The sequence below is a fragment of the Columba livia genome, chromosome 1, assembly GCF_036013475.1.
Source record: "Columba livia isolate bColLiv1 breed racing homer chromosome 1, bColLiv1.pat.W.v2, whole genome shotgun sequence".
NCBI lineage: Eukaryota > Metazoa > Chordata > Aves > Columbiformes > Columbidae > Columba > Columba livia.
This window is the reverse complement of record NC_088602.1, coordinates 148,153,920-148,181,456: the sequence shown is the minus strand read 5'-3', so window position 1 is coordinate 148,181,456 and position 27,537 is coordinate 148,153,920. Positions and strand designations below refer to the sequence as shown.

General features: G+C 43.2%; 1 protein-coding gene across 3 annotated transcripts; it reads right to left on the bottom strand.

The window, feature by feature from the left end:
- Positions 1–12,398: 12,398 nt before the first annotated feature.
- Positions 12,399–27,537, bottom strand: USP18 (ubiquitin specific peptidase 18). 3 transcript variants are annotated; one of them, XM_021284699.2, is made up of 11 exons: positions 27,307–27,537; positions 24,458–24,653; positions 23,215–23,311; positions 21,967–22,112; positions 20,012–20,091; positions 19,045–19,191; positions 18,133–18,228; positions 16,931–17,101; positions 15,895–16,026; positions 15,022–15,071; positions 12,399–14,469 (listed from the first exon to the last, which is right to left on the bottom strand). In XM_021284699.2, exons 2-11 carry the CDS (start codon positions 24,561–24,563, stop codon positions 14,421–14,423), a joined length of 1,074 nt encoding a protein of 357 aa, XP_021140374.1. In that variant the 5' UTR covers positions 24,564–24,653; positions 27,307–27,537; the 3' UTR covers positions 12,399–14,420. The 3 variants fall into 3 exon arrangements, with proteins under 3 accessions (XP_021140374.1, XP_021140371.1, XP_064893111.1); XM_021284696.2 differs by having other exon boundaries at positions 23,215–23,338; positions 27,307–27,528; XM_065037039.1 differs by lacking the exon at positions 15,895–16,026 and having other exon boundaries at positions 23,215–23,338; positions 27,307–27,455.

Below are 27,537 nucleotides of genomic sequence, written 5' to 3'. Positions count from 1 at the left end.
CTCATTCTTAAAATGGAGTTTATTTACACAGACTGTCTCTTATATAAAGTAGCCAAAGAAAACAGAAAAAAAAAAAAGCCTATTTATTTTGGAGTTTCCAGCCGATTTTTATTTTCAGAAAGCAGCTTGGTGTGCATTCTTTACAAGGTAACACGCAACATACCTGCAAAAATCTTAGAGCTACCAACCTGTACAAGACAAGCAGTGCTCTAATAAACCCTGGTGTTTAATTCCAGCAGAAATGGATGTGACCAGGCATTGGCTAAGGTTCCCTATCTTTTTATTTTTAAGTGGGTCTATTAAATACTGCCTGTTAAGAGGATACCAAATGATAATCCAGGCTTGCTGAGGATATACTTGCTTAATGCACAGATGCAATACCGCTTCTTGAAAGCAAGGGAGGTTTCCCATCTCCTCTTTAGGTAATTCAAACACCTGAATAAAGGTGCCAAACAGCTGGGTTACTTCAGTTTGCAGAAAGACAAGACTTATGTAATTTGCAGAAATAATACCAAAAGCAGATGTAGAGAAGAGTTGTGTTTGTTGAAGCACTAGGAAGTGTGCAATGGATGCATGTTTGTGGTGAACAATGAAAAAACATCATAAGCCTACAGTGTTGGGGGGGGTCTAATTGCATTTTATTGGTATCACAAGGTGGAAGTTACTGTCTCCTACTTGATGTGTTCTAATGAAGGAAACTCAGCTCCTTAGTTTTAAAGTAACTTTTTTGCGTTCATAAAGAAATAACTTACGTGGTATCTGACACACAAAAGGTTTTTTCCTGGTTCTAAGTATGAAGGTGGTACTTTGCTCCACTGGCAGAGTGGAGCTTTCTGTGTAAACGTTTTACGCTATTGAGAATTTGGTAAGATTTAGTCATACCTTAAAATTTTCCTCAATATGGTGTGGAGCGACAGATTTGGGAATTACACTCTCATTTCTTTTCAACTGGAGCCAGGTAAGCATCTGCAGGAACAGGCAGGGAATTACAGCTGAGAAGTTCTGCCTGTCTTCTACAAGCCAAAAACGGTACGTGCCTACATGGTTACATGGAACAGCTCTACTGATAATCAGAGGTGGCTCACATAGGAAAAGCACTATAGCAAACCCTTCCTAATTATTACATCAACTCATTTAATTATGATCTGTCTCAAACAGAGATGACAGCATGGAAGTGCATTGGCCGAGAGCTCAGGATTGGCCAGGGATGCAGTGTGTAGAAGTGGCCAGCGTGCCAATTAAAGCCCTAAGGCATTGGTAATCTGTCATTAAAACTAGTGTTAGAGCATTACAATGTGCATGAGATACAGCTGGAACTCAGCTTCCCATAATACCTCTGTAAATAGTTACTTTAGCACAAGTAGGGAAAATACATGTCACTAAGGAAAATACTATGACCAGTGTTAACCTGAGCTGGGGTTTTGTTGTGCTTGAGTGCAATTTCCTTAACTGAGTGATCATCAAAAAGGGAAATATCCTCAGGCTTGGAACTGTGAAAATAAAAAGCAGATTTCCACAGTTAAATGGCCCACTGTCTTCTCCCTCAAGCACTGTAGTGTAAGAACATTATTTAAATTTTAAAAGCATCATTTTGCACACTTCAATTCACCATCTTCTCACTGCTCCAGCCCCAGCCTTCATTCTTTTCCTCTTATCACAGGTTGGCACATGAGAAGAGGCCTGTAGTTTCTAGCAGAACAGTTCACCATAATACATTTCAGTCCAGCCTGGGATCAGGCCGGGAATTTCTTTGGTCCACATACCAAAAATTTCATCTTGAGAATGGGCAGCTGTCATGTCCTTCGCAAGCACAGCTGCTCTGGTAGACGGCCTGTCCCAGGCCAGAGAAAACCATGAAGACTGGAGTAGAAGCAAAATTTCTTCAACTCATTCATTTAAAAACCTAATCCATTTGTCCCAGCAGGACTGCAAAGCTGCTGGTTTTTGTGGGCATGCGCTGCTTTGCTTTTATGTGTCTTTTGCGTGTGTGTTTGATTGTTTTTTTTTTAGTTTAGAAGTTCTCTTACATATTTAGTAAGATCATGCAAGCTCATTTAGGAATTATCTTCACTACTTTCTCCAAACAATTGATCCTTTTTCTCCTAAGTATGAAACTCCAGTAACAGCATGGGTATGAGAGAGGTTTCTGTGTGTGTGTCATTTTTAACAAAATAGTAAATATCTTTATAATTACATCAGTTTTACTCTGTGAGGATTTGTTTAAATCCTAAGACTGGTTTACTGGATTGGCTCCAGTCTACATCTAAGAAAGAAGTCTCACAAAGTATTCTTACCATGGCCAGTTGGGCACTCCACGGGAACAATATGCAGGAGCGGAGATCCCTTGGCATTGGCAAAACTTAATCAGCTCTTCTTGAGGTGGCTCTCAATCTATGAACAAAAGTTCTCAGTTTCTTCAGAAGCAGAAGTTACTGCAAGTTTTAGCATCACAATGGTGACCTACCAAGCCTCACACCAGCTTTGAGAAGGTGGTTCTTTCTGCAGCTATGGGGTTTTTAAGACAGTCAGCCAGTATTTCAGATCATTTCCCCTTCTTCCCAGCCTTGGGCCTCCAGCAAGGCCCAATCTTCATATATTAGTTTCTCTTTCCAGCTGCGTGTCTCATTTTTCATGACCTCTTACAGTCTCCTCCAGGATCTGGTTGTGTACATCCAGCTGAAGCACCCACCTCTCCTATCATCCAGTCCTACCCATTCACCCCAGCAGTGTAGCCAGGCTTTGGTCCTATCCATACAGCCTCTTTTTCTGTAGCTCCTGGGACAAATACTGGGGTTGTCGGAAAGGAGAAGGGTGATCCCCACCATGTTCTCCGTTGCAGAGTTCAACTCTGAGCCTGCGCAAGCTCAGTGCTGCATCCCACGTTTTTAATTACTTTAAGGTTTAGCCAAATACTGGTATATTCTCACACAGGTATCAAAAAGTTCAACCTTGACATAAAAGATATTTCACTGCCAGAGATGTTCCATCAAGTGCAACACCTCAGATGGGTGTGATGTCAGTACTGATGAGTTTGAGAACAATTTACCCGATTATTTGCAGCTTTGTGTCTTGAGTCTGATTTGCTTCAAGAGCTGATCTATTTGCTGTTGAAGTTGGAGACTCCAATGTCCTTCACCATTCCCGCATCCACCAGCTCTTCCATAGCCTGGAAACGCTACAGAATCAGACTTGCCATTGAATTAAGATACATATATATATGGAAAAAATGCCTGTGCAAAGACTTCAGTGGTAAAAATCATCTTGGCTGGGATCCTCTTCTTATGTGGCATTAGTACGGCAAATTGAATGGTGGGACGCTGGTCAAAGACATGGGCTGTCATGTCATGTATCATCATACAGATAACTAACAGCATTATTCAAGATTAACAAATACTACACTATGATTGTTTCAGTAGAACAACTATTTTAAAATATTTTTCCCCTAGTAGACCTTCAGCTCCAAAATAAAAGGTTTTTTTGAAGATAATTCCTCAGCTAACAAAATAATTATCCCATAATAAAAAGCTTGTCACTTGGAACAGAGCAGCTCAACAAGGAGCTGTTCTGAGAGAGCTAGCGCAGGATAACTGATCATCAACACCACTTAATTTCCTAAGGGAGATGTAGCATTTAGCAGTGGCAGTATAGTATAATCAGTGCTGTATTCCCCCCCACACACCTATTTTCTTCCACACTAGCAAACAAGAAACAAGATAAAATAATCTACTACCAGCCTTTAGAGCAGAAGATACACCTCTTCCAAAGCAGAAATCGTTTTAATTTGAAGTTGCTATTACCTTTCCTGCAGGGCACTCCCTGCAGAGGTTTCTCATTATGTCCTAATGAGTTTTAACAACACTCCTGATTAGAGAGGACCAAGGGCATGTCTAGACCCAAAGGAAAAAGTGGCAGAGCTCTGACAGGTGGCTCCCAGGAGCCCAAGTCTCAGTGCCTTGAATCCCATGGGACAGCGCATCAGGTAGAGATCCAAATAATCCAGCTGGAGGGCAGCAAGTGTTTTCCAGCATGCTTCCTTCACCAGCGATCTCTCGTGGGACACGGACCTCAGCTGTGGGGGTAACCCAAAGCCTGGGAGCTGCTCTCCCAGCCTCACGACCACAGAGCATCCCTGGCAGGGGAACACACAGCGCAGGTGCAGAGGCAGCTCGCACTATGGCACATCTTCTGGTCTTGAGGAAATGGCACTTTTGTGCACCTTATTTTATTTGCAGTGCTGTCAGTTAAGTGAAATGAGAATCGGTTAGTCTGAAATTCCAACAGTTCACACAAAAATTACAAAGGCAAAAAGCAGAACTGGTGAAAATCAACCCGCCAGCTTCCAGCAGATAGAAGTTACTTTATTTTTCCTACCATTGTTGTTGAGGGAAAAAACAAAACAAAACATAACCTAGGGGAGCTAACAGGCTGAGGCCGGCAGCACAGCAGGAGTGACCATGAATACAATAGCTCTGCTTCCTATCCCAGAGGCAACTGAGAGCACGGCCTCAGTTCCTGTCTCCATGGCTGACAATGGACATGGACTACAAAAAAATCCCTCTCAAATCAAGCCATTTTTTTTTCAAGAGTTGACCTCTTCCTTCCCTCCATCCACAAAATGCTCTGCCCTGACCAAGAGGAGTTAATTCCCAGATGAGCTTCATCCCCCAACACTTTGCATGTTGGGACCTTGTCTCTTCTCCTGAGTGCTGGCCTCATGTGAGACAAGTTATCCGAGGACATACCTTACTGACAACAAAGAGGTCTTTTCACCTCACAACCCCCTCCGTTTTTTTTCATAGTGCGTCCCCAACCTCGCTCTTGTTCTGGTACAGGCAGGTACAATCAAAGTGGTGGTACCCAGCATCGATGGCAAACTTCTCTGTGTCTCTCACTGTTCCTTGGAGAGACTGAAACAAGAAGAAAAGTCATTAATTCCATAAACAGCAGAAAAAGAAGTTTGCTATCCTCCGAATCTGGAGACTTCAAACCCCCAAATAATGAGGTGTTCCAGTAAGGATCTTGCTTTTCTTCCATTTTCTAGAATAAATGAGCCCTTTGGGTGCTGCCACAGGAGTCACTGATGAGTTGCCTGACCTGGTCTGCCCTTTTCTAAGGATTGAAAATACACATTTGGACACTAGGCTATCTGAAGGTAAGTTCTCATTTGACCAGAAATTAAATCAATTTTAGTATGATATACTGGTGACATGCGGGAATGAATCGCCCCTGGAAAGCTCACACAGACAAGCCGGCTCTTGTTGACACAGAAGGGAGGTGAGAAGACAGCAAAACACTACAGACAGTGCCACCTCCTGGGTAAAATACACAACCTCGTATTTCATAGCAAAGTAAATCACTTCAGAATCTTGGCTTGGAGACACTGAAGAGTTGTTTGATGACTGGATACCAATTCTGGAAAATGGCACTTCAAACAGAAACATGATTCAAAACCACCAACACATCCTACATTTAAATTTATTATATCCCCACCCATCATCTTTTTTTTAAACTATTATTATTTAACTTCTCTGAGCATTTCCAATCAAAGGGTGCTTGGTTGCTTCACTTAAATTTAAAAAATAGAACCATTTTTAAAAAGAAACTGCAGCGTTGTTTTTTTTTTTCCACAAGGCTACACACAACCAAATGGCCTGGTTAGATTTTTTCTTTCATGTTTTCCTTTTTGCAGCCCCTTTCCCCATCTCATCCCTCCCTGTGAGTCAATACTGCAGCTCGCAGGGTGGCATGGGAACACAGGCTATAAAAAAAGCTGCCGTGCAGGGGCAAGCACTCCCTTGGGGAAAAAGAAACGCCACAGCAGGGACTGATCTGCATTGCTTTTAAGTGAAGAAGTCAATGGAGAGCAAAGGTGACAGCACACCCTGTGATTACGCAAAACTCTGTAACATTAGATGTATTACAGGAAAAAAAATCTATTGCTTCATTTTACACGGTGCTCACTGGACAGGACTTAAAGTCGGAGTGACTGAGTAAAGCAGAATCCCCATTGCTGCATCAAGACACAGAGAGCTGCAGCTGCTGAAGGAACCTTGATATTGAATAGCTTTGATTAAGGAATCGCAGTGGGTTTGGGCCATGTTTTCATCACATTAACACAAGAGATTTTTGTGGTGGCAGGGATCACGTGTCCAAAATTTCCCTTCTGTTCTGTCCAGGACAGTTCCTGTTGGTATCCTAACAGGGACCTTCAGAGAGCTCACCCACTGCAGCCCCAGTGCCCTGAGAGGCCCCACATGAAGCCCACTTTGGTTTTTTAAGGCCTTCTTAGTCACTTTAGGCTTCTCAGCATCTTTTGTCATCAGACCAATAAAGACTGAAAGGGTTCAATAAATTCAGCACCATTTGTGCATGTTATGTAACGATTAGAAGGAGCTGACCAAAGAATATAGCAAGAATAATTTATTATACTTGTTATGCTTGCGGGACAGTGTTTCATGAACTCAGCAGCTTGCAATTCAATGTATTTCATTTCCAATCTCAAATCCAAGGGACAATTCACAGTGGTTTTTTTTCTGTCTTAAGAAGCTCGCTCTCTTAGAATTTTCAGCTCATTTCCAGACCCCTTGTACATTTATAATTCAGTATATCCTAAAATTGTCTTTCTTATCAGAAGTCTGAGTAAAGACCTACCCAAACTATTTTCCTGTGAAGTGCTATGTATTTGTTTGCTGCCATACAAATGAGTTATTTTCAGTCTTTAAGGAGTTTACATATATTCCCACTTCCATATCTACCAATTGCCACTTAAGTTCCTACATCTACACACACTCATCAATGATGACACTGACACAACATGCTGGGATATTAATAAATAGCGCCAAAAGCAAAAAACAACAAACAAACAACAACAACAACCAAGTTAGGCAGAAGTTTTTACTTTTGTAGTATGTAACTTTTTTTCCATAGCTAAGAAAAATCTCCTTCTACCTGCACTTTAAAGATTTCCTGAACAACAGATGTAAATATCTGCAACACCTGAAATATTTCAAAAGGCAAGAAACACTGCAAAGAAGATTTGCTGCATTTTCCTGACCTGAGGAGGAGATTCACTAGTCTACTGCCAGTCTCAGCAATTTCCTGGTGTCACCTTCATGGCAATGGGGAGAGGTCATAGAATCATAGAGTCATTTTGGTTGGAAGAGACCCTCAGGATCATTGAGTCCAACCATAACCTAACTCTAGCACTAAACCATGTCCCTAAAGAACCTTGTCTAAATGTCTTTTAAACACCTCCATGGATGGTGACTCCACAGCTCCAGGAGGTACCTGCCAGGTCCCCAGTCCCAGGATGGGCATCCTGGCGCAGGTGGGCAGCTCCAGGTAGGTGGCCATGTGTGGTCCCCTCCCCACCGCCACAGGCAAGGAGAGGCTGCAGCCTCTTGCAAACCTTTTGAATGGTCTTTGCCCCTCCCTCCTGCCTGCTGACTGGCTGCCAACAAGGAAAATGTGAGCACAAGTGCTACAACAAACAAGAGAATTCAGAGATTTCACATTAATCTCATGCTTTGGAGTATTTCAAAACTGATTGTGGTCTCCTCACGTGAATTTGTTGAGTGAGTTCATTGTGCCAGTTACACATATTGCTTTGACCAAGGTTCCAGCTTTTTATATACCTGTCTCTGCAAGAATTTGAGGAGTTTGCACACTTCCCAATAAATGTTTCTGGTCTCACCTCTCCACTCCTGAAGACATCGCCAAAAGAAGCTACAAAGCTGTTTGGCTCAGGAGGAAGTGCAGATCTGCCCACAGGAGAGATAATTGTTAAAAAAAGTCCCAATACTGCTTCATCCCCACTGGGCACCCATATTGTATACATGCCCTCCACTGCCCCCATTACAGCCTGTAGCTCATACTAACAAGCTGCAGGATGCAGGGACAACACGTTCCCTTTAATGAAGGGTTCCCATTGCTTCAGAGAGAAGCTAATAAATAAAGTTTTGTCTCTTTGAGAGACATCATATTTGCTCTGCGTGACTCTTCAAAATCAAAACTGCTTAATCTGCATGACTGGTAATCACTAATGGCACACTGTGGCATATTTGTGTTTCCTGGAGCAGTCACTGTTGTTTTCTATACTTACCTACTTGACAGAAGCCAAACAGCTTCAGGGATCTCGTCCCTTGACACTGTGTTGCTGTTACTTTATGGCCTTTCCTGTTTTCATGCTGTCCTACATTAGATTCTTTTACCACTCACAACTAAAAACAACTTTGCATAAACTGAAAAAAACAGTTTTACAAGGCTCAGTAGGAATAGTAGCCTATTCTGGAGAACCCCAAACCTCTCATTTTTATGCAGGGCATGTTTGAGCCCAGCCTGGAGGCTCCCCTGTCCTGCCAAAAGGAGCTGGAGTGCTACTTGGTTTCAGAGTCCTGCCCAAAAATTTGCAAGATATGAGTGCTAAGCATTCATAGTTCATCCAGCCATTAATGAACTTTTCCTTCCCTGTCATTTCTTTGTCTGTTAGAGGCAAAACCAGCCCCTGGGTAAGCAGCATGTTTGGACAGGCTGTGTCTTGAATGCCCAGTGAGCAGGGGCGGGTCACTCTGTTCAGGTACTTTTTACCTCACGCAGACCCTGTATGCAGAATACACTCAACCTGAAAGCATAAACTTGTTATTTTGGAGTTAATCCAGACAAAAGCCAACAAAGCTTGAGAGGCTGAGCATGGGCACACTCAGCGCTCCTGCGGCAGACACCCAAAGAGCCCCCACAGGCATCAATCCACCCTGCTGCTCCCTACAGCAGGTCCTCAGCCATACCAAACTGATGTCCTCCAGCAGCAGGTTTCCTTCAGGATTTTGTACCTTTTCACATCAGGTAGTTTTCCTCTTGTATCTTCAAGTCATTGCTCATGCTCATCTCAACCAGCAGCAGCAACCTCTTCCCACAGCCCGGCCTTTCCTGCGTGGCTCTGTGTCACAGACCTTTTTGCTCCTCCATCCTACAGCCTGGCTTTTCCCCTGCAGTCAGAGCCAGAGATGGCTTTGGCCACAGGCACCTCAGCCCCACGGCCAAGGATTTTAACTGAGCTCTGCAGATCGCTTTGGGACAAGCCAAAGGAGAAACTCTTTTAATTTTATTTCTGGGGTCAAAAGTAACAGTCTTGTTTTGCCTGAATTCTGCTCTCCAGATCATCCACTTGATGCCCTGGTCACAGGGACTGCCGAGGAACACATTAAGCTGGTCTGTAACCAAGGATGGGAAGAAATTCACTTCAGCTCATTAAGAAAATAATGTAGATTAACAACAGGCTGGCTAGCCAGTACAGCTGACAGGTCCCTTGGTGATTTGTAGCCACCTCCCTAATGAGAAAGACTCTCCCAGTTCCTCAGCCTACGCTCTGCCCACCACAAAGGCAGACATGGAGAGGGTTATGTCTCTCACTGCTCCCCCATCCCTCATGCAACAAAGCACGTTTTCACACTGAATCAAACTGCATCCCACTGGCTGCTGAAATTCCAGTCATTAATCTATTTTAGGATAACAGTCATTAGCTCAACGCACCAGCCTGTGTGAAGGTCTTTTGTCCACTTTGCCTTTATTTTTAAGTCCCTGTTCAGTTTTTTTGCAGCCACTCCAGATTTTTTTTCTTTAATTCACGTAGCTTTAGCTCAGAAGCATTTCTATTCCAGGTTTTTTTACTTCATATATGCCAGAAATGTTTGTTGGTGACTCCTGGGCACATTTCCACAGGCAGGTGCAAACAGCGCTGAGCCTGCCAGCTTGAAGCTGCTAAAATATAACTCAGCCATGTGGGGAACAGCACAGAGCCAGAGCTAAATAGCTCTTTTGAGCTAAATAGCTTTTTGAAAAACTAATTGCTTCACAAAATACCTTAGAAAGGTTGTTTGAGGTTTCCGTTTGCGCTCGTTAGGAAAGTGCTGCCCCCTGCTCACAGCTTCAAGCCCAAGCTGTGTCATCAGAAGAACTACCAGCATGGATATTATTGGTGAAGCCGGACCCAGCTTGACATCACCAAAATGTCCCTGGGAGAAGTTTGGCCTCAGCCAGGGTAGGACCAGAGCTTGGCTTTAAGGAGAGGAGACCAATAAGACAAAGCTTCTGGAAAGGCAGTGCTGTAGGAAATGCCCGGGGCCAGTGAAGGGCCAGCAAAGGGTGAGTAAAGACCCAGCATTGGCTTCCAGGAAGGCAAAAACCAAAGCTGTCCCCAGGTGGGAAAAAAAAGGCAGCAACTGCCAGTAAAACAATCTGCTTAGCAAAGGTTACACTTGTTGAAAGAAGATGCCTTCGATGACTTGAAACTGCCAAAGTTCCCCTGCAGGAATATTATCATAGAATTCATTATTGGAATCTATGAGAAACAACGGCTTATTGTGTTCCACAAAATTACTAGTAAAGCCATTATTATTAAAATTACTAGCAATGCTAAGTCCTAATATGATTTACACATTTCATTGTAGTTTAGAGTAACTCCTGTCTTATCAACCCACATTTTTCAATCTGTATTAGGATGGGTCCTTTTATGAAGATCTTTTTTAAGCATAGAACTTGCATGTAGCATTTTTGTGTAAATACCAATGATAACTAGTTAATAAGTGACTCCTGTAAATTAAAACTATACCAGAAGTATTAAAGAACTATTTCTCTTTTACTTTTTTATATCATTTGGGGATTTACAACATAGTGAAGTTTTAGAGAGTATATGTATGTGTGATATATATTTTTATATATCTCTTTTTATATATGTTGCTTTTTTCCTTTTTTTTTTTCTTCTGTTTTTCTATGTGTTTTAGGCAATATCTGAATCTGAGGATATGTCTGCTGGAGATGAAGCAGAAAACTGGTGCATTTTGCTACTGCTCTATTCCTATCTCAGAGATTCCTTCCCTTAAAACATGATAATCCCAAAACAAACAAAAAAAAAGGAAAGGGAGAGTTACCAGGACCTACAATAATCTCTCCACATGTGTATTCTTGGCTTATCCGCTTTTTCAAATCCCTTGCTACCCAAGCTAGGCTTCACTCAGTGGCTCAAACACATGGAAATTAATCCCAACCCTGCAGCAGTGCTGTGACTTCAGGCAGAGATCCTGGTGCTGCTTTTCTGTAGCGAGACCCTGGGTGAGGGGAACTCCATGTTATAACCGCAGGGCAGAGAGTATCAATACCTCAGCACTGAATCCCATGCACTTAGCTAAATGTTGTCTCTGGGCAGTTCATCCACTGTACAGCTGAACTTTGCTGCAGAGGCCAAGGCAGCCAAGGTGACTTCTTGCAACAGCAGCTCAAGTCGGGCAGAGTGTTTAAATCTATAAACCGTGCAGGTTGCCCACCTTCCCACTCCTCCCTCCCATGGCCCATCTGGATCTGGAAGCAACATCAGCTTTCACACGACAGCAAACTTGACAGTAAACCCCTTGTGTCTCCAGGGTGAGGGCAAAGTGTCCTGGGAAGGTTTAACCTCATTTCCTCAGCTGTTGGAGCTAAACACAAGTGTTATCTTTAGCCAAAATACTTCTGCTGAGGGTAGAACCTCTGTACATGTGGCCTGGAGCCTCCCAGCTGCATTCCCTGCTGTGCTGCCCTGCAGACTGAAGGGTGGAAAAGGAGGGCTGTGATTTTTTTATTGTACAATCCTTGTTCTTCAAAAGCAGATGCTGTATTTTTCCTACCACACACCTCCCACATGTAGCAGTTTTTCACAGGGCCCAGGATCAGTCTCGATTCTTATTTTCATTAAGGAGTCAAATTCAGTGCTTATGATGACTGAAACATATAATACTTCAGCTCCCTGGACCTCAGAGACTTTAGGTCTTTGGACACTTAGTGTTATATTTTTCTACAGAAAATCAGAAATCAGTCTCAGTGTTTGTTAAGCCAGGTTGTAAACTCAGGTGGCACTGCAGTGGGTACAACCCTCACTTTGTCACTTCTGCTCTGGGAGCAGTGTGTGCTTCGGGTAGAGGGTGGATGGCTCAGGATGGAGGCAGCGCTACTGTGAGCTGCTAAATCCCTCTGTCCTCGCCAGCCATAGGCTCTCTGAACATCTAGAAAGCTAGTTGTTGTGGAAAAACGACATATGACTTGTTTTCTCTTACAGCATCCCAGTTCTCCCTGAGGTGTTCCAGCAGCTAATACTGAAAATGGCCCCAGGGAGCCCTAATTGTTAGAAATAACTCACTGGAGCTTCCAGTACTAAAGGTGTATGTTCTGTGCACATTTTACGGCTATGTCATGTTTGGGACCTGATTTACAGCATGCAAGGCAACACCGTGCTCAGAGAAACACTCAGTAATTGAATTGTGCTGTCAGTAGAGGTCAGGCAAGCTCATCACCACCACCAGGAATTGAGTGGCCCTTAATGGACAATTTATGCCATTTAGGAAAAACAGACAGAGAACAATCCACAAAGCTTATTTTCTAGGGGATTTATTCCATACACTTTTACTCAGAGAACAAAAAAAAAAATCATTATTTTTCATTGAGATACTGACTGAAAAGATTCTTACTGTATTTCAGCAATTGCTTTCTTGATGAATGTTATACTTGGAAGGTTGTGACACATTTGAGGCACTTTTCATAAGCATAGCTTGTTTTTAAATTTAGGGTTATATAAAACTAGACATGTCAGTCTCTTAACCCATTAACTTCTCCGTTTCTGCAAGTGCACCATCTTGCAACTACTTCACATATGCAAAGTGCTGGATAGAGCAGACAGAAACTTTCTTACTCACCCATTGCAAAGTGTTTTAGCAAGAGTGCAACACATTCCTGAGGTGAATAGGCCGAAAACTCCTCATCCTGCTGACAAACAATGCACTGGGGTATTTTAACACAGAATGAACAGTACAAATACAAGAGTTGAATAGAATAATGGACCTTGCTGGTATGGTGAAATAAATACCTGCTAGCTCATAAAAATGTAATTTCACAGCTATACTTCAACTTCTCTCGATTCACCTTCCACGTAACAACAATAGCGGACATGATTTAGGAACTTCATCTTCATTATCTAAGTAAAATTTGGTTATATATATCTGCTATCATAACTAAATTAGCAATTTTAAAACATTCTCAGTCCCACAAAAATAGCACCCTTGTAAAGATACAGTCAAAGAATAAGCTAGGCTAGAAGATACTTCTAGATCTCAAACTACTGGAATCACTGATCCTTTCACAAACTGTGGTATGTCAAGACTTTCAGCAATCAGTGCTTTGAAAATCATCACAACCAAAGTTTTTAAGTTCCCTCACAGCTGAGTCTTGTGATGGGCTTTTAGAATCCTCCTCTTCTGATAATCACACATTACCAACCTTCCTATTCAGCTCTCTCTACATTTTCTCTCCAGCTGTGTGGTCTTGCCATGGGAGCAGAGGCCAAACCAACAGCACAGAGTGACAGGACTCAACATGAGAATTAAAAATAACTCGCTTCCTTTATAAAATTGTTCTCCCCAGCACACTTTCTGCTTGAGGGACATTTCCACCTCATGGGCGGAGAAGGAGGGAGAGAGCAAGACAATTCCAGCTGGTAACCAGCTGAAGAGCACTGAAGGAAAATCCCAAAAGTTCAAGCACATTAAGGTATCTCACTTCTCTTATCACAGCATCTGGAGTGTACTGTGCAAAATCACTAGCTAGTGTCAGAATCTCTGTTGTTCTGAATATTCCCCTCTATACAGGAAAGAAAACACATTAAGTGCCTGATAAGCATGCTAAACAATAATCATCTGCATAAATACATATAAAACTCATACTGAAAATCAGAAATACTACAATAGCTCCTGATTTAAAACACCTCTTTATGCTGACACCAACTTTCCAACGCATCTCAGCCTCTGCAGTGATTCATTTTCAGGAAGGCTTTGAGGATAAAACATCACTGGTGCATGTGCCATATAGGTTCTGGTCCTTATTCTCGCTGTTTCTCAAGAAATTTAGGCTTCCCTGCCACGTTTGCCAGCATTTAGCATGGCACCAAAGGGGCAGAGTAAGTCTCAAACTCTTATGATCTTCCTGGCTAGGTATGGCTATCACAGTTCCCCAGCCATACCACGTGCCTCCCTGGAACACCACGCAGACTTCCAGGCCAAACACTTCCCCTGTACTGGAACCTACACATCAGCATTAAAGAAACCATTACGTTGACAGAGACAAATAATAATTTTACTGTCTTGCGAGAGGAAATGACTACATAGAATCACATAAATATCAAACATATATGAAAGAAAATTTTCTAGGTGCAACAGTTCTTAGACCCTTTCTCTAGCTGAGTCTCTCCTGCACTTTTTTTCATACATAAATTAAAAGGCAGAGGTCACTGAGTGCAGGATGCAATTCTTGTGGAGCATTTGTGCATGTCCACACTGTCACAGAGGTGCTGAGCTCCATGGACAATACACAGCTTCCTGACATTCTGATACTCCTGGATAAGGCTACTGAAGTTGTTTTTTCATGTAAATTAGGAGATAAGCCGTTTCTGCCCTGTGGAAGCAAAGAAAAAGCAAAACAAGATGCATGTTTTTAAGATCTAGGTTGCGAATAATCTCCTAGGTTTTCTCCTGCTCAGCTTTTTGAGGTTTAGGTTGACTGAACTGGTCCCCTCCAGTGTTCCTGAGGCAGCATGTAAAGCTGACCCTCTGGCAGCACTACAGCTGTAGCTGGAGAGATAATGCAGGAGACATTATCTCTCTCCACAGCTCATTTTCTCATGCTGCACCAAAACAAAAGGCATGGACGAATCTTGACTGATGTATCTACTTTCAGTTAGGATAGAGTCCAAGTGCCAATCAGAAGCAACAAGACCACTTCTGCAGCCCCATTCATAACTACTCAGTAACCCTACAGGCTCCCAGTATAGTCACATACAGTCACACCAGAGTAACCAGAAAATACAAGGATGTTTCCTCTACTATCCTGCATGCCGTGTACATCCCAGGAGACATGCAGTTCAAAGCATTTGTCTTTCCCCTCTTTGCTACCCTCATTCCAAACCCCATAGTAGCATTAGGTAAAAACAAAGATGTGTTTGCTTACCAGTAGAGGTTGGAATGTCCGTAGGTGCACTTAACATCATCCCACGATACCTGCAGAATAAAAATGTACAAGGGGAGGGTGGTAAAAACTCTTAAGAGAGGGATGCATTGTGATGCCAGCACAGCAATCCTTGTAAGAGTGGTGTAAGTGGTACTTCCAGGAACTAAACACCTTCTAATAAATTGATTTATTGCTTTTACCCTTTGAGGAAAAACAGTTCACAGAATCATCGAATAGCTTGGGTTGGAAGGGACCTTCAAAGGTCATCTAGTCCAACCCCCCTGCCATGAGCAGGGACATCTTCAACTAGATCAGGTTGCTCAGAGCCCCATCCAGCCCGGCCTTGAATGTCTCCAGGGATGGGGCATCTACCACCTCTCTGGGCAACCTGGGACAGTGTTTTACCACCCTCACTGTAAAAAAATTATTCCGAATGTCCAGCCTGAATCTCCCCTCCTTTAGCGTAAAATCATTACCCCTTATCCTATTGCAACAGGCCCTGCTGAGAAGTCTGTCCCCATCTTTCTTATAGGCCCCTTTTAAGTACTGAAACACTTTTTGGCCTTCAAGGAACTTGAAGTTCCTTTGCCTCTTCTGAACATGTACATTAAACAGATCTAGAGTACATAAAGCAGGGTATACAGTGAATGGCTTCTGCAAATCACAAACCATAACTGAGGCCTTGTTTCGTACAGAAGCTAGAGCCACTTTGCCCTCAGCTCAGATTACGCTGCAGCAGAGGAATGAGGTGCACAAAGCTCTGCAGCTTCAGTTTTCTTTCCTGGTTCTCTTTAATCACCAGTCAGTCAGATTGAATGAGATCTGGAGGAGTGTCCAGAAAGCTGCAAAAGAAATGTAGACTGGTCTCCTCACCTGGCACACCTCGGAATCATTGAAGCAATACCATTTACGTTCTGTAAGACTTCGAATATAGGCACAGTAGTGTCCATAACTAGTTGATCCTGAATGAGCAACAACAGCAAAAAGCTCATACTGCCAGGCAGCCTGCAAAGAGCCACAAAGAGTAACTTTCAGTGCAGCAATTCTCATATGCCATTGGCTAAAGAGATGCAGCAACCAGGACAGCAAGAATGCACATTTCATAAGGAGAAAGATTAGATTGGCCTTGAGGATCCTCCTGCCTTTTTCACTCTTACCCTCAGAATTTTGCCTTCCAGCTATGAGCTGGCAGCCTCCCTGGAAATCACAGGAATGTGAAAGAGGCAGCAGGACAGCAAAGGGGTTACACTCCAGCCAACACTGCATCAGCAAGGCTTTGCTGTTGCCTCACTTTCCCTTATTTTTCAGTAAGGGGAACAGATCCCCAGTGTAGCAGATCACTCCCAGCTGCTTGGCAAAGCTGCCACCCCCCTGCCACCCTCAACTCTTTGGCAAACAGCACTGCATGGGAACCTGCCAGGAGTGACCTCTGAAACTGTGGGTCTGATGCACACTGAGGGCCCTTTTGCCCTGGAGGCTGAAGCGCAGGACAGAAGTTGCCTCTAAGACACTATTTACCATGTCTGGAACTGCGTTTTCATCTGTTCTTTAGTATGTTTAGAAATGCAAGAGAAAGTTATGCTAAAGACTCTCCGAGAAAAAAAAAAAAAAAAAAAAAATTTGGTTTCTTTTTTTGTAAAGCCTCAGGTTTGTCTTTAAGGCAAAAAGCTCCAGTTATGGTGCCTTTGGTGTTTTAATCTGAGCACAGAAAGCTGAATAATGCCTGAACCAGTTAAAACCATGGGATGTGAGACAAACACCAGGCGCAGGTAAAGCCCAAGACATATTTTTTTAAGAGAGGTGCTTTGAACCGAGGCAAGTACTGGTGCGATCCTTTGAAGTTTTTAGGAGACTTGAGCAGAGAGAAGAAAATTTGCCCTTTTTAAACAGGGCATTAGGAGTATCCCACCTTTTCATTGTCATCTGCTTGGCACTGATCTTCTGTCAAGACTGCACTGAAATCAAGGTCTTGTGGGAACGGCAGATAGTGACTAAGCTTGTGAATGTAGGCTGATTTTTCAAAGCAGAAGCGCTTTAGGTGTATGGTCAGAGTCTTTGGCAGATGGACCAGCTTCATGCTCTGTAAAGCAATAAATAATACAATTGAAAACTAAGGAACAAACCCTGGGGAGGTGGGGTGGGCACAGCTATTTCTGTCCAATGAGTGTAGCATGGAGAGCAGTCAGTGCTGCAGTGAACGACTGCCAGTTCCACCAGACAGCAGATGCCAAACCTCTATAGCTCATCTGCACACGAGACACACACACGTAATGCAGCTGTGACAACCAAGTTTCTCAACTTCAGCACGATCAGCACCCAGCCTTGGGTGTCTCATGGGCTGCTTCATTTCTCATCTGCTTTCTTAACCCTAGGTTGGTAGCACAAGATTAGTGAGGAGAGGCAAGCCAACTTGCAACATGTGGCCACTAGAGCTCCCTAGAGGACACCAAGCTGACAGCTCATTCCTTCCAGCACTGCCTGTATTGATATTACTGCTGCTGCCACGGCTGCCACCAAGACACATGGATGCATTGTGGCCTCAGAGGCGGTCCAGTGGTGAAAATGATGTGGAAACTCCCCTCCAAGCCTTGAGCTGAGGCAGTTCCTCTCACACATCTCTCTTCAATGCACTTGCCTCTTCATGAAACACCTAATTCATTGGCTGGCAGAGACCAACATTGCAAAAACTGGAAGCCCAGTGGAGAGCAGGGAAGAAAGGAAATCACCCTACAGTAGCCTATTTTTATGTGTATGCACAGCTCCAGTAACATATTCTTGTCTGTCCCTGGAGCTACACAGCAGTGTAAAGCCCCAACAGTGGAAACAAAACATCAGCCAGCAGAAGCTTTTCTGCTGGTACAGAAATGCTACATCTCTTGGTGACTTACATTAAAACGCATTCTTTTCTTGCTAGAGCTACATTTACAGCAGGGAACTTCCTAAAAGGAAAGATGCATGTGGTTTATACCCACCCAACATTGCTGTGCTGGCAAGACTTTGAGTTGATGATCTCCTCTTAAACTGATACGGTTGAGTCCTTTCCCCACCCTTCCCAGTCCTGAAGGGAGTTCTGGGCATAAGAGACATATGGAGAAATAATTCTCTGATTACCTGCAGAAAAGGTGTTTTCCTTCCACACTGTTCACAGAAACACATGTTGTGATCAGTCAGCTCTTCTGGATGGAAAAAGTGCTGCAGACAGTCCTCCTAAGAAGACAGAGGAGATTTCTTTCAACTGAATTCCTTCCAAGCTGGATTTCTACTTCTAGTTTGTTTCACAAGGTACAAGCAAACAGGAAGGCTACGGAAGGCATATTTTATTCAAAAGACAAAAGACTGCCTAGCAGCCTAAAAAAGTACCCCATTTTTCCTAGCCACTGCTGTGATTAGTTGAAAAAAAATAGGGTACCACATTTCCATAAAAAGGATGTTGATGTGTTGATACCTACTTCAAAGCCTCGGAGGTTTTGAAAGAGGTTCCTTTAGGCTGTAACAGTATAAAGTGGCTAGAGAATAAACACAGTCCAATGGTCCGCTGTCACCTGAAAAATTCACTGTCTATTTGTGGCAGCACCTACTGCTGTATCTGGATATCAAATAGTAGTACTGATTTATCAGTAAGAGAACAGTGCACTGGGCAAACGTAGTTTGCCTGGCCAGGGATTACAAGTTATGTAGGACACCTCACTGTGGTATCTAAGGTCTCACAGGTACGCATCACTGTGTAGTACGAGTCTTTGAGTCTTCCAGAGTATTTAGTCAACACTCCTTTTAGAAAGGCAATTCAAGGACTTTATTTTCCATCCCCTAAATCAAACAAATTTTTTGAGAAATTGAGAACCTCTCAAAACAAAAAAGAAACGTGAATGAGAAAAGATCATCTCAAAGCCCCAGAGACCCAGCAGAGATTCTTGCAGAGACTGTAGATGAGTCCCAGGAGACACCAGTGCTGCAAGGAGAAGGCTCCTACAGCAACAGAGGGGAATCTTCTTCCTAAGGAAACAGAGCTGCCGCTGAACTTACCAGCGTCCTTAGCTTGTGAGAACTGGAATCCAGCACTGGGAGTGGAAGGGTTAACATGCTGCTGTTCCTCTTTGTTTCAAGAGAGCATTTCTGACAGGCCAGGTGCTCCTGTACACAGATAGTGTACAAATCACTCAGCTCTTCAACCTGGAGGGGTATAAAAAGACCAAAACAAGCTTTATGAAGAACACAGCTGAACTATTTCCTCCTGTGAGTGGGAAAGCTCATACGGACACGTTATTTCATGCAGTGTTACTGCTTTAAGGCATGAACCCAGATCTGACATTGACTTACATGGACAGGGCACTTCCCACTATTTAAAGGAGAAAAACTCCCTCCCCTCATCCCCTAGCACAGGGGAAAGACACAGCCTACAACAAGATCAGACAGTTAAACATCTGCTTCGATGCAGAATTTGTTTGGAACTGCAACAGGAGCCTGTCTGCTGTATGAATAAAACTATGACAGTGGGTTGAAGAAGAGTCACTTTTCTCTTACTTTACACAGTTTCCCAGGGAGGAACTGTCACATATATAAACACACTAACAGTGAGTAATTATAGTGAAATGTAAATGGCTGACTTCAAAGACAGGAGGAGCTGCGTCAAGACATGTCAAAAAATGCTTACGGAAATTTGGGATAAAAAGAAATGCAAGGTAACTAAATTCAGTCTTGCAAAAAGATCAATCTTCTTGTTATTAATCAGTTCTCCCACTAGAATGGAGACCCTGGCATGCCCTAAAAGTAGGATGAACGAAAGTTAACTGTGATTCAAAATGCTGAAGCCTGTGAAATCAAGATTCCCTCTCCCACTTGAAAGATGCAAGGAAAGATCTGAAGAGGGGATAATTTTAAGAATTTTATTTAAGACAAATGTCAGTGAATGAGATTCTTCTTCAAGAAGCAGAGGAAACCACACATGACAAGGGCCAAAGGACCTGGTGTCCATTTCAGTGACCATTCTTACCAGCTCTGGCTTTCCCATCTGCATCTTTATCACGTTCCAGAGAGTCAGGAAGAGCTGGGCAGCATCATGCTGCACAAACACTGGATAAACAAAAAACACAACTTCAATCAGTATTATGAACAGCACCAAGAACAGATTTCCCACAGATGGCAAAGGGAGATTCACTGTCCCCTGTTAGATCCATCTCTTGTCCCCCCGCCGTTCCCTGCCAGGGACAGAGGTTAGGCTGGAGACAAGCTGCAGTGCCTCAATGTCTGCACACGACCTGAGCAGGCAGTGAGAAAAGATGGGAGAGCCTGAATGCCCCATTATACAATCCAGTCCAAAAGTCATCTCCTTGTCACCAGACACAGGCCGAGAAGTATATCCAATACTTACCAGAGGATAGGGCTCAGATGTCTCAGAGTTCTTCTAATAAACAACAGAGTGAAAATTCTGTTCTCTTTTCCACCTTCATTAGTCCACAGACGTGTCTCTCCCATGCCCTCACTAAGGCTACAACACTCCTGAGTGCCAAGATAAAAATGATAGGGAGGCCTATCCATATGTCTCATCTACAACCCCTTGATGATAATGCAGGGAAAAAGCACACAGTTTCAGCACAGGTAGCTAAGGATGATGTTGTAACATCATGCTTTGGCTTTCCACTCTGGTTAAACTGGTATATTAACAAGATACAGCTCAATGCAAAGCTTGCTTAGAATGGCTCAGCAGAGAATTGCTTTAAGGTTGACCTTGCGGGGCAGAAAGAAATCCACATGTTGAGTGCAAAGAACTGATGTTCTCAGCCCGTGACGAACCCAAGATTCAGGAAGTGGGGAAAACCTATACATAGTTTAGCAAAGTCTTGCTATTTCTGGACTACCTCTATGCTTGATCATAGGTGAAAAAAATTTTGTGGAACAACTCAACTTCCTGCGTGGAAGTGCTTTCAACATCCTTCCAAGTCCGCAGGTACTGACTTCAGCTGGGTTCTAGTAAAATTACAGACATCCCTGACTAAATGAATCTCAAAAACTATACTTTTCCTCATATCTAATAGCACATCTGCAATCCAGGTAAAGCACCACTTGCTGTATATAGGACTTTATGAACCACATCTGAATTGTAAAGCAGAAGGACAGGGTAGGAAACTGTCGAGCTTTACAAACTCTATTTAGGCATCTCTCTTTAACTGGAAGAGAGAAGGGAGAATGCAGAGCCATTTCGTCTCAGGGGGGAAAATTATCCAAACAGAAATATTCAGGTTATCTCATTTTCTTCCTTAATATAAATCTGAGCTGGCTACTATCTGTCCCTTTCAGTACTGTCCTGTTTTGGTTTTTATATGACAAAGATCAGGATATTTGGATATACCATGTGTATCTGTACACAAACAGACCCTCAGCATCCCGTTGTCATCAGTCACCCACACATTTAACAATCTCTGTCCTTTAGGACCCTGCCCAGATGGGAGGTTAAGCCAGCAAATTATTTTCTCTGCCCTTATAACAAAGAACAGGAAGTATATGGTCTCTGTCCTTGGGGATCTGGGTGAACACAGTATCCTTTCCACACAATCCCTTCCTTCTAATAAGGAATAGCAGCTATTTCACTATTACTATGCCAGTACAGAAAGATAAACAAAGCTATAAGCTGTCCTCCCTGCCGTGCACCGCCCTTTCCCTTTGGCCAGGGTGAGTAGCTGAACCTTCCAGCAGTCTGACAGTCTTCCCAGCCTTTGGACATCAGCAAGCATATCCATCATGGGCTTTTTTTCCCTTTCTTCACAAATAAGATACAGCATCTCAGTCACAACTGGACTGCAGCTATAAAGAGCACTACAGCGTCGTGTACCTACTCCTCACATTCCTGAATCTCTGAATGAGATGTCAGAGTCTGCACTGCTTGTTAGTACCTGATAATTAACACCCCTCGTCTGCAGACAGAGGTGGGCATGAGAAAGCACTGCTTACGTTTCACTCTGTATGCTGAAAGACAGTGAGCGAAGGCTGTGGGAAAAACAGCTTTCTGCTTGCCACGCTGCATCTCCTCCAACAGCAAGAGCATTTGGTATGGGACATTCCTCTTCATCTGTGCAGCGTGTCGTGGAATCATGATCCTATAAAGAAAAGAACCAGAATGGACATGTTTTCATCAAAAAAAGGAAAAAGGGAAGGGAGCCACAATTTTATTGGTCTGCTCCTGAATAAAGCACAAATTGAGCAGGACCTGTAATGCTTTCTGGGCTCTAGAAACAACATTAGTTACAGCCAGTTTCAGAGCTGTTCTTGCCTCCCACCTGTTCATGCCTTCATTCTTAAAATGTCATGGTCATATATATCATCATAATGCTTGTATTTCAACTATATGCCAACTGGAAAGCTCATTACGCTCCCTAAATTTATCGCAATCTGCATGTTTTTTCTAAATTTATCTTCAAATAACAATGGTAACCTACTTGTCTACTTTATTTAGCTTTGCCCATTTATGACAATCCTTATCTCTGCATGCCTATAACTTTTCTTCTTCCCCCTCTGCACACTGGTGAGTGCATTAGAAATTTGGAGAAAGCAGGACTGAACAGGAATTAGATTATTAAAGCTGCAGTGAATTGAGTAAACTGAAAGCAAATCAAACCAGTTATTAGTTTGGTTGGTAGGGAGACAGAAGCTCAAGTCCTCTTCACAAACAAGCAGAGAGCACAGCCATGCAAACCAAAGTAACACGATGTATTTGCCATCTGCAACAACAGTTGCTCTTCTCTGTCAGGTGCTACCCAGGACAATCGGGCACCAGAGGCTACGGATCACAACATGTTTATGATTACATGCTTAAAGTTACAAAATTAATAGTGGATATTGTTACATATGATAGATCCTTTAGCTATAACAACCTGTGAGGATACCTGGAATAAAATCATATCCTGTTATGGACAAAGAGAAACTCAAATTATAAAGACTCAGTTCAGGACTACAGCTTTCTGTTGTGCAAAGGGCACACGAATCAGAGATGAGTAACAAGTCAGAAGGCTGAAACTCCTACCTCTGCATGCACTAGTCTGTATGTGACAAACACAACAAGGTGGAGACTTTGCTGAGAGAGCTGAAAGCACCTTGCTGATCCAAGCCTTCAAATGTACATCCCATATTAAAACAAAAAAAAATGAGTGGAGACAACAGAGTAACAGTGGAAGTATCTCAAGTAATTCAAATCGGTGGTACCTTCGAAGTATTCCTGTGAAGTGTATATTCATGAGGAACACCTGGAGCAGAGAGTTCAGACAGCAGCTCTGTCCAATGTTGTACAGTCCGATAGCTTCTGTAGGCACAGAAAAAGAAGTAGCGTCTAGAGATAGGTACAAGAAAAGAAAGTGAAAATTATTTGGAACTGGCAAGCTCCTCTTGCATATATTCAGCCATTCAGTGCATGGGCCTAGCATCTTGGTCAGATCTGAGAAAGTGTTCAATCTATTATGTTCCCCAAGCAGATAACATTTATTTCTGTTTGGCAACTGATAGGAAAAAGCCAAGTAATACTCAATTATGATACTCAGATGTCTCCCGGCTTCTCTATTTTCTGTCCTTTCATAACACATCTAAACATAAAATATTTTTTAAAGACAATTAAAAAAAACAACAACAAAATAAAACAAACAAAAAAAAACCCCACCACACATGAAACAGAAGTCTAAGGCTGACTGTATTAGGATTTTTATTCAGCCTTTTATACATCCAGGCCTAACAACAGAATGAAGAGCTACACATGGGATCACATGCTAGCTGTCTACTACACTGGCTTTAAGTTTCCCTTTCAGCCCACCTCTGGCATTCTTCATCTCGGCTTCAAAGAAAGAAACTAGTCGGAGAGAAATGAAAAACGCAAGTCACAGCTGTTCACACTGCATCTAAAAAGATGGCATATTCTGTCACCCAAAGAGGTATAAGTAATTGTGGTCGGAAATTAGAAGTTTTTCTTCTAAAGTCATCACCAAGGGGAGAGAGGACGTGGAAAGGAATCTCAGAACAACTCTGAAGCGCATATATTCAGTGGTAAGGGTGGGCTATAGCTGGGGTAGAACAGTTTGTACACCTGAAATACTGACGAAAGCTTTTGAGAGTCCAATCTAGTGACACGATTGAATAACTAGGGCCCAGTCCATGGTTTAGCAAACCCAGAAGCAATGCTGGCTGTGAGCCAGCAAAAGATAGAGCCAGCAACTAGACCTTTTCAGCTGCAATGGCCCTTTTGAGGACTTTAAAGGAGAAAAAGCTCTGAGATCTTCACGAAATACCTTCCCCAAGAAAACCCAAAATGGTTATTTGGCAGGACAAAATGAGAATTGTCTGTATATTCCTCAGCAAAGAGGTAAAGAATAAGAGAAAATGAAGCCTAAGGACAGATAATGGAATAGTAGGCATTAGAAACAGAAAATATGAGAGTGATGACCAGACAAAACATTATTACCATTTTTTAAGTCTGCCACACCAAACAATGACATTAGCCTCTTGTCTCTGGCCTTTGGCTCTTCGGCTTCCTCTTTGCTATTGTGCACATCTGTTCCTGCCTTCATGGTCTCGCTTTGTGCCAGCTCCAGTTTCTTGCTTCTTTCTTGACGTCCACTTCTTTTTCTTATAAACAATATTGTACAAAGACAGAAGTACTGCAGAAAGATACAGAAAGATCAGAAAGAGGGAGCACCCAAAAACACAGGATTTGCCTTTGTATTTGATATTTTCATTATGAAAAAGCTGGAATGTCAATAAAAGTAGTAAGATTACTGCAACAGCTTTTGCTACATTTGAATTAACATGGGTAATGTAGGTTTGTGGGCTATTCATGAAGTAACAGACATGAAGCTTTACAGCAACTGCACATTGTGTCTTCCTTTATTGGCTAAATAAATTAATTAAACTTCAGTTTCACAGAAACAACTTCATCTAGCCAGGGAACTTCAAGAAGATTTAGTAAATAATACTATTAAAATTGTCAAACAGTAGATGTTGCAACACTCCTCTGTTTAGTAAAAGTAATGCTTTATCACCCAAAGTATCCCAAGTATTCTTCTCAAGCCTTTTGAGCTGACAAGCATTTGTTTTCTGTACTGAGCTCTCAGCATTGTTTTTAAGCGCCTTAGTCACAGCTCTATTGTGCCACTTTGGACCGTAAATTTTAATGGCATACAGTTTCTTTTTAGGCTCCTTCAAGCAATCACAGATAAAGTAACTGTTTAAGCAAGAGAACAGTTACAATGCCTTGATTTTCAAGGGAGTATTGGACGGACCATTATTCTGACAGTCTCAGCTACTGGCTCTTTAATAAAAAAATTAATTTAATTTTTTAAAAAATCACCAAACAAAAGCAAAGTAACAATACACAAGCACACCAATGTGAAAAACGTTCAAATGCAATTACACAAAAATGAAACTTTTTTAAAAGCTTGCCTCCAATAGGGAGACAAAATAAAAAAAAATCTCAGGGAAACATTGCGGGAGGGGGAGGAGGAGGGGGCGGGTGGGAAGCTCAGAAATTATTCTTTTACAAACATTACACAGTACATAAAACGAACCTGGGCCAGGTGCTGAAAGGATGAAGAAAAACTGTCAAGAAAGGGAAATAAGAACAAAATCCTGGTTCTGCCTTGCACAAAAAGAAAATCTTTGCTTTAAAAGCATGTTATTTTTCAGGTTAATGCTGCCTAATAATGTTAAATATCAAAGCTTCTGGATAATTTATCAGGCAAGGAACTAGAAATGGATTCTTTTTCCCAATTATTACCTTTAAGTATACTTTTTCCCGACTGTACTTTTGATTCTTTACTTTTAAAGATTACTTTCGAACTCAAAGTGTCATACACTCAGATTCACTAAATATTGTTGAATCTGCTGAGAAGTTTTATTTAGGAAAAATATATAAACTCAGACATCCAAAGATAGATTCAAGGATATTTCTTTTTATATCCAAATGCAGTGATTGTAACAGCTAAGCAGGAAAAGAGAAATTGGATTTGATTTCTTCCTCGGCAGAACAGAGTCTGAGCTCACACAGCTGCTTTCCCTGGAAATGATTTCACGACGCATTCAGGTTTCTGGGAGCCCATCTTTGCTCGTACAGAGAGAGAGGCCGTGGGGATGCCAAAGGAGACAGAAAGGAGGGGGCAGGCAGCACAGAGGTTGATAATAAACAGCTGGGGATGCACCAGGGATGAGGAGAACTTGCAAGACACAGGTTTTGGCAGGAGAGGTAAAACTAAGGGTGGGATGAAAAAGCAAACGCAGGGCTAAAGACTTTGCATGACTTGAGAAATATGTAGAAAGATATTAGGGCAGGAAGGTGCAAGGGGATACAGAGATGGGAGGATTTGGGTCTCTGCTAGGATGAAACTCTCCCCCAGCCACTACTAGCAGGATCTCCACTGCAGGAGCAAGGACACAAACACAACTTCCCAACAACTTGCACAGAACTGCCTCATTTCAGCTATCAGAAATAAAGCATTCCTAAGATTTGCACTCGACCTTCCTTTCTCTGCATAACTGTATGAAAAAATGGGGAGTGAGCATAAGAATCAAGCAGCAGGCTTTCTCTTGCCCCCAATTTCTCCCTCACTGCAGGAGCAGGGTCGGTTCTCAGTTCCCTTTACAGGTCAGGTAGGACTCAGTCCATGCTTCTGCATCACACGTGGCATGGCCGACCCAAGCAACCACGCTTGCACTAGGCAGAGAAAAGGGGGCAGCAGCACCCCCCGCGTGCCCTCCACCCCGACGTCAGCTCACCTTCCCTCAGCCAGCCTGCATCCCCCCTTTCATGCTGGCCTGCTCCATGGCCTGTCTGCCCTCCCTGAACACCAGCCCCTCATGACAATCCCCCAAGGGTTCCTTCACATCCCCTTAACCCACAAACCCCCAATGGTTCCTTCATGCCCCTGTACCCACAAACCCCAAAGCTCCTCTCTGCCTGAGGAGAACAAATATCTCTGGCCCTTGGCACCTCTTCTCCACCATTGCTGCTCCTATCCCCTCACGGGTATTTTGGGGAGCAGGCGGCCGGGGGGATGGCACTGGGGCAGGAGGTGCCCTGTGGGGCCCTGGAGACAAGGCGGCAGCCCCAAGGTGCTCCTTAAAGGGCAGCCATGGGGACTCGAACCCCTGACCTCCACATTTATCTGGGAAACGACTGAAACAAGACTTAGCACTTTGCTGTCAAACTACGCGTTTGTTTACGTCCTTTCCCCCCACACCTCTCCTTTTTTATTTTCTCCTGGCACACTGTGGCTCTGGCTCGCCCTACCTGACAAACCGGCAGAAAGGGCTTCTTACCCGTTCCCGCAGGACCAGCAGCAGCTTCAACCCTCCGCGGGCTCACATTCACACGGCACCCGCTGACGGGTCCCGGAGGACTCCCAGCCCAGCTCCCCCCGCACCTGCGGCGCAGAGCAGCACCTCAGTCTGCCGGGCAGAAGCGGCGGCCGGGGCGGTGCTGCCGCATTTCCCGCCGGCCGCGTCAGAGGGCAGCAGCGCCCGCTCTGCCGTTTAGTTTTCATTTCCCAC